Raw genomic sequence first — 11,648 nt, forward strand, 5'->3', positions numbered from 1 at the left:
TGATTTGATGGCTTTGTGTTCCTCTCGCTCTGATCAAACAGATGTAATTTGAGAAACCCCAAAACATTCTACCGTGGTATCGTTTACCCACGCGGGATTTTCATATATTTTATTTAAATCCTGGAATATAATAGACAGTGTTATGTTCTGTGTTCCCCGCAGATAAAACAGTCCTCGCATTCCTCATGAAATGTATCTGTTGAGATTCGGGAGGGGTGGGCGCCAGGTGTTGGGTTACAGCGTGGAGGCCCCTCCCTGCTCTACGGGATTTAGAGAGAGGGGATTGTTCGTCGGCGGTGGTAGGGCGGCAGCAGCAGCCCACAGCGCGCAGCACCCATGTTCAGTGGAGAGTCAGTGGAAGGAACCCCCAGATGACCGACGCAGACGTCTGGGAATGACAGCCGCTGTCACCGAGAGTGACAGCTTTCGCTCTCTGTCGCCGCACCTTGACTAGCCTTGACTAGCCCCGGAGTGACGCGCTCTATCAGTCGCACGCCAAAGAAGTGACACGGAGCCAGTCAGAACTATGCCAGAGATGGAGAAAGGGAGACCGCCGGAAAATAAACGCAGTAGGAAACCCGCACACCCCGTCAAGAGAGAGATCAACCAAGAGATGAAGGTGAGGGGAAATGAGTTGTTTAGCTATTTTTTGAGCAGTCTTCTGTTTGTGAATAGTCTTAAGTTATGCCATGCTATGTTGTTGTCTTAGGTCTCTTTTTATGTAGTGTTGTGTTGTCTCTCTTGTCGTTATGTGTGTTTTGTCCTATATTTTTATTTAATTTATTTGGATTTTTAATCCCAGCCCCGGTCCCCGCAGGAGGCCTTTTGCCTTTTGGTAGGCCGTCATTGTAAATTATAATTTGTTCGTAACTGACTTGCCTAGTTAAATAAAGGTGAGATAAAAAATTAAATACTTTTGAGACATTGGGAGAGAGCTCCGTGCGCACAAATCACACAGTTGGAGGCATTCACAGACGCCATGAAAACTTGGATTTGTTCCCATTGAAACAATTCAATTTGCTTATAATTTAATTCCGTTATATTATTGAATACTTCCGAAATAAAAGTGATAAAACAATTGTGTAACATAACATTATTCCCATATGGTGAAATAAGACAGCTACATTATATTACCTGGCCTTGCCATAATAAACCGACTGTCGGAAATATACATTTCCGAGGGAATGAAAGCGTGTGACTGTTTAATTAAAGTGTCACTCTTATGTTAGCCAATATTTGATGTCTTGTCCACTGAATGGTAGGTAGCCCTTCTGTAGTGACGCCATGTCAGTCCATCCGTAGCCTCGCGCAGCAAAGTCCAGCGGTGTTCCAGATGTGCGTCACCACCAAACCGTAAGAACACTTAAATTCTTCCCCGCTTCGGCTGTGCGCGCACTTGTTGTAGTAGGCTAGGTCTACATGTTTACAACAATGTAATAAAAAATTAAATAAAACATTCGAACGAACATACATAGTCACATCACTTGAGAATATCCGCTAGGGCAAAGGATCAGTCTAAACAGGTAACCGTAGTAATTGTGCCCCTGGAAAAGTGACTCAGAATCAGTTTCATGGAAACTATGTCTACTGTTTGATTTGGTGATTCCAATTCAAAACAAAATTGAATATGATGGTATTGGTTTCAGGCCTACTGCTAGAGTGCAAGCCTTTAGTAGGCTAGGCTACAAGCCCACAGTTTGTCTGCCTTCAGTTTTATGAGTTCTGACATTGGCCACTGGGCACAGATGTCAGTTCAAAGTCTAGTTTTGATTTACATTTGGTTGAGTTGTCAACTAATGTGAATTCAACATTAAATTAAATGTTTTAAAAAATCAGCTTGTTTTGTGAGAGGAAATGTGCTCTTTTTGCGTAAGTGGTTTGGATGGTAGCTTTTGATATCCAGGGAGTGGTGTAGAATTGCAACTTAACTAATTTGAATGAAAACATGCTAAATGCTATCTGTGCTTGATGTAAGTCAGCCCGGCCTGGATCTGAGGGTCGGCCCTGCGTTGTTGCCTTTGGTCAGGGTTCTTTCTGTGGTTTGGGATTTGGCTTGTCACTCTCACAAAGCAAATGTTTGTAAGAACTGCCAATAAGAAACAATAACAACATTGTGGGAAGTAAAGCACAGGGAGGAGAAAAAAATGCCTGTCTCTCCCTAATGAGGAAATAGTGAGACAAAACAACACTAAATTCAATGTAATATAGGAGGACATGCCCTGATGGAACCGTTGATGTAGACTAGGCTAGTCCCACGGGATGCAGGCAGCACAGGCAGAGTACTACTTTGTGATTCTCAGACTTACAGGGAGCCACGTGGATCTACAAAACAGGCCTTGGGTGACCGCGGTAATGAACTGGGGCTGTTGGGCTTGAAGGTCAGTGGTATAAGTGTGTGATTATGAAATAGAGAAGGGTAGATAAAGAAAGACAGATGGACAGACAGACAAAATAGAACTCACACAGATCAGAGAGAGAGACAGACAGACACAGTCAGAGAAGCAAAATAGAACTCTCACACAGACAGACAGACACCAAGACACCAAGACACCAAGACAGCAAGACAGCAAGACAGCAAGACAGACAGACAGACAGACAGACAGACAGACAGACAGACAGACAGACAGACAGACAGACAGACAGACAGACAGACACACACACACACACACACACACACACACACACACACACAATCAGAGAGACAGACAGACAGACACACAGTCAGAGAGACAGACAGACAGACAGACACAGACTGTGATTTCAGGGGCTGTGTGTCTGTCTGCGGGCTGCTCCAGTCCAGTCCAGTGTTGTCTTAGTCAAGGGATCTATTTCAATACCACAGTCAAACCCACTCCTTCCATGCCAGACCGTAGCACAGCGCGGACACCAGATACCTGACTTTATTCATCGTTAGGCATATTTAGCTGGATATGATACCTCTACGTACACACAAACACACCCGCACAGACACACACACACTTGGGGACACACACAATTCCTTTTCTTTGAGGCCCTGTCAGAGTGAGGAAAGCAGAGGGAAGAATGTGTAGTCAGTACTACAGCCCTGGTGTAACACTACAACAGGCAGACTGTCCACGCTGGAAGAGGTTGAAACCCGAGAGGGAGTGCAGTGTCGGGTATCAGGGCTGGAAGGTGCCGGGGTGGTGGGGGCAAGGGGAGAGGAAGAGGGAGGAGAGGGAGGGGACACGCAAATAGGGACTGGATAGTGCTGGACACTTGTGAGAGGAGCATGGGAGGGAGGGACTGGGGAGTGCTGGACACTTGGGAGAGGAGCATGGGAGGGAGGAGACTTGGGAGTGCTGGAACACTTGGAGAGGGCAGGGGAGGGAGGGACTGGGGAGTGCTGGACACTTGGGAGAGAGAGCATGGGAGGGAGGGACTGGGGAGTGCTGGACACTTGGGAGAGGACACGGCATGGGAGGGAGGGACTGGGGAGTGCTGGACACTTGGGAAGAGGCGAGGGAGGGAGGGACTGGGAGTGGCGGGACTGGGAGTGCTGGACACTTGGGAGAGGAGCAGGGAGGGAGGGAGGGACTGGGGAGTGCTGGACACTTGGGAGAGGGGCAGGGGAGGGAGGGACTGGGGAGAGGGGACTGGGGGTGCTGGACACTTGGGAGAGGAGCAGGGGAGGGAGGGAGGGACTGGGGAGTGCTGGACACTTGGGAGAGGAGCAGGGGAGGGAGGGACTGGGAGTTGGGGGGGGGGAACGGAGGGGGGGGGAGGGGGGGGGTGGGGACGGAGTGCTGGACACTTGGGAGGGGCAGGGAGGGAGGGACTGGGGAGTGCGGGAGCTGGGGAGTGCTGGACACTGGGAGAGGAGCAGGGGAGGGAGGGAGGGACTGGGGAGTGCTGGACACTTGGGAGAGGAGCAGGGGAGGGAGGGACTGGGTAGTGCTGGGACACTTGGAGAAGGAGGCAGGGGAGGGAGGACTGGGAGTGCTGGACACTTGGGAGAGGAGCAGGGGAGGGAGGGAAGCTTGGGGAGTGCTGGACACTGGGAGAGGAGCAGGGGAGGGAGGACTGGGTAGTGCTGGACACTTGGGAGAGGAGCAGGGGAGGGAGGGACTGGGGAGTGCTGGACACTTGGGAGAGGGCAGGGGGAGGAGGGACTGGGGAGTGCTGACACTTGGGAGAGGAGCAGGGGAGGGAGGGACTTGGGGAGTGCTGGGACACTTGGGAGAGGAGCAGGGGAGGGAGGGCACTGCGGGAGTGCTGGACACTTGGGAGAGGAGCAGGGGAGGGAGGGCTTGGGTAGTGCTGGACACTTGGGAGAGGAGCAGGGGAGGGAGGGACTGGGTAGTGCTGGACACTTGGGAGAGGAGCAGGGTATTTCCGAGAACCGTGGGACCTAGCGGTGGTGTAAGGTGTCCTGCTCGGATTTCTGCTCCAATCCCCACTCGCCCCAAAGCCACAGAGGAGAAGAGGTGGGCGGATGAAAAGAGAGAGACCTTTGTGTTGTTTTCTTTCATATGGTCGGAATTTTAAAAAAGCCAGGATGTTCACTTCACAACACATCTGCTGAGAACACTTCTTTATTTTGTCTGTCTCTTTTTTCCCCAATTAAAAGAGCTAAACAAAGAATGATTCATATATTTTACACTGGTATTAGGTTGGAAAACTTTTCCGTCTCCAATTTAGCAAGAGTAAACAAACTGCAATACATCATGGAAAAATAGTCATACTGTACTCCTCTGGGTTCTCTTGCTCATTTCATCCAGTCAGGGCTGGTCTGGAAGTCGAAAGAATCAGCACATTGATTCGGGACTGGAAGCTCAGGTTACATTTAAAGAGTGGGATAAAAAGTTCCACTAACAAACCTCGGATGTAAGGTCACTCACAACTGAACTTCACATTGGCTTAGCGTTAGCAAGCAGTGGCTCGGTTGTCCCGTCTCCCACCATGTCCCCTGACTGACATAACCTATAATGTTTCTCAGTGATTTCTTTTCCATTTCTCCTTTTAGACGTTTGCAGAGAGCACCATGAATGAGCTCCTAGGCTGGTACGGCTATGACAAGTTGGAGCTCAGAGACTCTGAGGCCACCGAGATACGGAACTACCCCAACCGTGAGAGACGCCAGCAGCACGTCTCAGTTCTTAAAGGTGAGGGAAGGCCAGGGCCCTGTTCACTAGGCCACACTGTAGTAAAACGCTTTGCTATGGAGAGTGGAAATCTGTGTTTTAATTGGACAAGTTCAGGTAGTACCTCCTTTTTCAAAACGATTCCTGTCTACCGAACACGACCCAAGGTAATTTATTCAGGTAGTATCCTTGTTTCACTCCCTTTCTAAATGTTTACTGCCTACTGAACACAACCCAATTTAATTAGTTCAGGTAGTATCCTTGTTTCACTCCCTTTCTAAACGTTTACTGCCTACTGAACATTTACTGCCTGCTGGGCATCTGTACAATACAGGTAACATACTTAACAGAGGTCAGACGGAATTCACAGGTAATCCAGTAACAGGACAGATAGGTTGTTCAATCCAGACATATTACTTCACCCTTCTTATGTTTCACTTACTATCATTACAGTAAACCTGTGTGGATGGAGTATTATTTTTCTACAGTTTTCAGTGCCATTGTTTTCTGTCCTTTAGGCTGAATCTACATCTGTATTTAAATTGTGTGTGTGGAGTGGAAGTGGTGCCAAGAGAAACTGACTGAATTCAGATTCCATTTTTGTTGGCACTTTACATGTTAAGAACATAAATTCACTCTGAAGTGACCCTAGATATCTTGTGCCTTCCAGAAAACTCGGTGTCCAAATCCAAGAGCCTAGACAGCCCCGTGACACTGGCCATGAGGAGTGGAGAGAGAGAATCATCCAGAGTCCCCTCTTCCTCCCCCAGTTCCTCCTCTCTGACCAGCCCTAAGGAGCAAAAGAGTGCCCCCGTAATTGTCCCGCTTATAAAGCCATCGGCAGGTAAGGGAGCAGGCCCTGAACAAATCTCTCTCTCACACACACACACACACACACACACACACACACACACACACACACACACACACACACACACACACACACACACACACACACACACACACACACCACACCACACACACACACACACACACACACACCACACCCACACACACACACACATACTACTATCTACTGAGCATATGCAAACACACGCCCTTTGTGTGACCAACTGGGTTAGTACCCAGGTCTCCTGCATGTCACAAAAGTGTTTTAGCATGCCTAGCTAAAGTCTAGACATTATTCAGGAAGCTAACATAAGTCTTCAGGCCTCAGGCAAGGTTCCTCATCACACAGGTGAGGTTCACTAAATCACCCCTGTTACACTCACACATCAGCATCATCATCATCACTACCATATGTAGCCTACGGTTCTTCAAAACTCACAAGCTCCTTAGATGCTCATCTTCATCATCAAACACACTTCACGTGTTGATGTTGATTCCTCTCCCCTTTGGCTCTGTCCGCAGTGGAAGACGTGCAGAATGTGGCAGATAGTGTGGTGTGGTGTCAGAAGGAGGGGGTGAAGCGCTACTCTCTCTGTATGGGCACCGAGCTGAAGAGCTTCTGTAGTGAGAAGTGCTTCGCCGCCTGTCGACGGGCCACTTCAACGCAAACAAGGTGAGGGATTCAACCTCGGTTCAACCTTATTTCAACTTGGAATCAATGGGACAATTTTAGGTCAGACAAAACTGACTTGTCAACTGCAGCAGTTCAGATGGAGAAAATGACGCACACACACACACAACACACACACACCACACAACACACACACACCACACACACACAACACACACACAACACACACACACACACACACCAACACACACACACACACACACACACACACCACACACACACACACACTGGTTTTTTTTATGGACAGGCCAGTGTTTTGAGGGTGGGAAGGGGTCAAAGTTTGCAGAGGACACTTAGTATCAGTTACGGTTTAATGGAGGAAGGGCCAGTCATAATGCGGCTTGGTTCCGGAGGACCGGGAAGCAACGGGGAAGCAACAGGGAAGCAACAGGGAAGCAACGGGGAAGCAACAGGGAAGCAACAGGGAAGCAACAGGGAAGCAACAGGGAAGCAACAGGGAAGCAGTGCCTATACACAACTCCACTCCTATACACATTACCACCATTTTTCACCCTCCATCCAAGACATGGATACCCTCTCTTAGAGGCGCGGGGGTGTCAGGCAAGGCTATCCCCTTTCACCGATCCTGTTGTTTTGCCACGCTAGGTTTTATTCACACGACAACAGACAAGGGGGGGGGGGGGGGGGAGTCGCCTGCTGCCTACCTGCCTGGCTTCAACAAACCCTCTAGTTGATGGAAGTGGGGATGGATCTGTGGCCGTTGGCTTGTCCCTGCTTGTTTCTTGGAGGGAGAAGGGCAGAGGGCCTGGGGGTGAGGTGTCCACTTTCAGTGCATACCTTACCTGCAGCTGCTTCATGTTTCGTAACTCGACACGACTCAATGGGTCACAAAGAAGGGACCATTGAGAATAAAATGAGGGTTCAGGCTTGTCATCTACTTTATCTTACCGAAACGTTCCAAAATGTTACCAAAACGTTTAAAAAACGGTCCCTTTGTTTCAGTGACCTCAAAGCCCATAGGTCAATGTACTCTGTTACTTTGAACCCCTATGACAAGGCAAATTGTGCAGTGGTTATTTTGGGATTGGTTATGTAAGTTTGTTTTAATGACCAACCACGGGAGCCTTGATGATTTAAAGCAACTGCTACTTTATCAACACTTGATGCTTAAATCCCATAGTGGATACTACTGAATCCAGGCTCTACTCGGAAACAGTTTAACACAATCCGGTGTCCTGTTCATTAGGGCACACAATGTTTTACAACAGAGATTGAAAATTAATGTTTTGTTATTGGACAAATCCAGCTAGTACCTTCCAGATTTTTTTGTTTCGTTTGGTGCCTAATGAACATGGCCCAGCTCTTGATAGTTTGTTTTAAGTTTATAATGATGCAGCTTTGCCCCCCTCCGTCAGGCCCGGGATGAGGACCATGGAGGGGAGAGGTCCCCCCAACACACCCATGCAGATGACTCACCACGACTGGTGCTGAAGATGAACAGTGATGGTGCCAGAGTAAGAACAAAACACAATCCACTTCGTAGAAATATAATATATTTTTTAAATATCTTAGCTCAAAGACTAGTTATGCATTAATGCATGTTTGTCTTTGAGAGCTACTTCAAAACATGTAGGGGCAGTTCCTAGGACACAGATTAAGGGGCAGTTCCTAGGACACAGATTAAGGGGCAGTTCCTAGGACACAGATTAAGGGGCAGTTCATAGGACACAGATTAAGGGGCAGTTCCTAGGACACAGATTAAGGGGCAGTTCCTAGGACACAGATTAAGGGGCAGTTTCTAGGACACAGATTAAGGGGCAGTTTCTAGGACACAGATTAAGGGGCAGTTTCCAGGACACAGATTAGGGGGCAGTTTCTAGGACACAGGTTAAGGGACAGTTTCTACGACAGAGATTAGGGGACAGTTCCTAAAACACAGATTAAGGGGCAGTTTCTAGGACACAGATTAAGGGGCAGATTCTAGGACACAGATTAAGGGGCAGATTCTAGGACACAGATTAAGGGGCAGATGAAACCTAGTCCTAGACTAAAAATAATTATTGATTCTCCATTGAGAATTCTCCATTGAGTTTGCTTTTTAGTCTACGACTAGGCTTTACTCTGGGTCTGTGAAACCGCCCTTTAAAGGGATAGTTCAGGGATGTTACATACAGTATTTCCATATTTGTTTCCTTACCTTTGCCAACAATTAGCAACATTAGCCATGTAATTTAATCTCGCCTGTTTAGCATGGATTATATTTCATGCCCAAATCAGCTCAAAATAACACAATCAATTTAATATGATTTGGTCATGACATTTAACACATGCTGAACGGGGGAGATTGATTTACATGGGGAATTTGTCCCAAAATGCTAATGTTGCTAATTGTTGGAAGTGGCTAGGTTAACAAAATCAGTGTGGATTGCAGTCACTCCTTGGCCATAGACTTCTTTCAAGGTAAAAAGCTTTTCACAATACTGTCATATAGAATATTCCATATTTTATATTACCATCTCTACAACAGTCATTTGCTTTTTCCTTTTCACATGTCACTTAAGTAACTCTTCACAGTCTCTCTCGCCTGTACTGCAGGTTTGCAACTGGTGCAAGCACGTACGCCACACCAAAGAGTATCTGGACTTTGGCGCCGGTGAGGAGCGGCTCCAGTTTTGCAGCACCAAGTGTCTGAACCAGTACAAGATGGATGTGTTCTACAGAGAGGCCAGGGCCACTCTCACCAGCTCCAGCCCAGGAAGACCAACCCAGGAGGGGAGACCCGAGTCCACCGGAGGGGTCCAGAACCAGAAGCTCCTGACCCCTGAATCGTGGAGCAGCGACGCTGGGGACGTGAGGGGGAGGACCAGGTCGCCCAAAGGGCAGACGCCGATCAATGGTACAGCGGCACCAAGGACTGTGTCTCCATCCGAGGCGTCATCTTCGTCATTGAAGGTTAACATTTCAGGACTGAGGCACCTGGAGAGGCACGTCCTGTCACCACCCGCGCAGGTAGCGAGCCACCACCCCGCCCCCTCCCCTCCTCACCCCCCCATGGAGCACCACAAGGCCATGCCTCAGATCCCGCTGCCCTTCATTCGGCCCCCTCTCCACGCCCAGGGCCTGAAGAGCCCCCTGGCCAACCCCCCCAGGGGCCACCCCGGCCCCCCTTCCAGCCCCATCCACCAGCCTCCCCCTCACTCCCCCCATCACCCCCACCAACCCCACCTCCAGCCCCCATCGGCCACCTCCATGAACCCACCCGGAATACACCCCTACCCGGGGGCCTACTTCCCAGGCTTGCACTCCCCCCCTATCAACATGATGGGGCTCCGTGGTCCCGTGCCCATGCTCCCTATGATGAACTTCGGGGGATGGCCGTCCTTAGGCCCCTTCTTCCCCCAGCCCACTGTCCTGGTGCCCTACCCCATCATTGTACCAATCCCAGTCCCCATCCCCATCCCTATCCCCATACCCATACCCCCTAAATCTGCTCCTCCAGAAGCCCTAGCGGTCCCCCACAGTGGGGTTATCCAGCCCGTGCCGGAGGGGATAGAGGGGGGACGCTCCAGGGGTGTCAATTTGCCTTCTACCGGGAGCTTGGCGGCCAACAGATTTGGTAGAACCACCAACCAGGGTCTCCCCTCGCCCTCAGACCACCCCAGAAGGGACATCACAGATTGGGTGAAGTCGGAGAGGCAGGCTCAGTCACCCATGTCGACCTCCCACAGTGCAGCGTCCTCCCCCAGGGCTCGCTACGATGCTTCCCCATCTTCCACCTCAGTGATTGAGGGGCTGTCAGACTTTAAGTTGGGCCAGCAGCAGCAGCCAGAGAGGCAGGTCATCCAGAGAGTGCTCCAGAGGACCCCGGTCAAGCTGGAGCCCAACCCCCACGGAGTGGTGGACCTGTCGGGTCCGGGTGAGCCCGGAATGGGGCACGGCACCAGGCTGGTGGATACCAGAGTGGACCACCACAACCACCACCATGACATTATCAAACCCACCCCTCCACTAACCCAGTCACCCCCTCCTCTGCACAACACCGCCTACCCCCAGAGCCCTAACATACGACCCCCCTCAGACACCCCACCAACTCCCAGAGGGGAATGCAGCAGCCCTCCTTGCGATACCGCCACCCCCTCCCCCTCAACACCCCCAGACGTCCCCAACCAAACAACACCGTCATCATCCCCCGAACCTCCTCCCAGCCCAGACTCCTCCCAGTCTCAGAGAGAGGCCCGGCCTCTTGGCCCTGACTCCGCCCTCAGTGAGCTGGAGGCAGTCAAAGAGAAGAGCTGCTCCAATGGCCAGGTCCAGGAGCGGGACCAGGGCCAGGTTCCATCCCTCCCCACCAGCCAATCAGAGGGGCCCTCGGCCGCTGGCGACTCCGAGGATCCCCACGTCCCAGATGAGGACCATGCCTATGCCCTGCCCACCCCCAACCTTACACCCGCCAGAACGGGCGGTGCCCCCACCAACACCCCCACCACTCTCCTCCTGCCCAAGCTTAGGGACAAGGGTGTTCTACTATGCCCACCGAGTGTGGCTGGGCCTGGGGACATGGAGCCTGCTCTGAAGAGACGGTGCCTCCGTATCCGAGATCAGATCAAGTAGGGAAGGGAGGTAGGTGTCTCTTGTTACAATAGGTTTTTGGGACACTGTAACGCAATGGAGATGTTAGGATACCTACAGAGGAATCTGAATGAGAAAGACAGAAGACGTGAAAATTAGGTAAAGGAACTTCCATAAAGATTAAATAAGATTAGAAGAAGGCACACAATTAACTGTTTCTCTCTATCACCAACATTCACACCCAGACACCCAGACACCCACACAGAACCCCGTAGGAAACAAGCCGACATCCAAAAAAAGCACTGTCACTGTAACAGGCCCTGCCTGTTAACAGGCCCTGCCTTTTCAAAGTGACTCTCACTTTCTCTCTGCTCTGCCCCTTCCGCTGGCCTAGCTATAACCCTAGAGCTGTCTGTCTGCCTGTCTGTCCCTTCCTTTGGCCTAGCTATAACCCTAGAGCTGTCTGTCTGTCTGTC

General features: G+C 50.3%; 1 protein-coding gene across 1 annotated transcript; it reads left to right on the plus strand.

The window, feature by feature from the left end:
* The first annotated feature begins 310 nt into the window (after window positions 1-310).
* LOC111954168 (sine oculis-binding protein homolog B-like) lies at window positions 311-11,218 on the plus strand. Its single transcript, XM_070435859.1, is given in 7 exon segments — window positions 311-619; window positions 4,985-5,123; window positions 5,773-5,946; window positions 6,474-6,605; window positions 6,608-6,624; window positions 8,019-8,117; window positions 9,178-11,218. Coding segments are annotated over 7 exon segments (2,691 nt in total). The 5' UTR covers window positions 311-526; the 3' UTR covers window positions 11,215-11,218.
* The last annotated feature ends 430 nt before the right edge of the window (window positions 11,219-11,648 follow it).

Source organism: Salvelinus sp. IW2-2015, linkage group LG28 (genome assembly GCF_002910315.2).
Source record: "Salvelinus sp. IW2-2015 linkage group LG28, ASM291031v2, whole genome shotgun sequence".
Lineage (NCBI taxonomy): Eukaryota > Metazoa > Chordata > Actinopteri > Salmoniformes > Salmonidae > Salvelinus > Salvelinus sp. IW2-2015.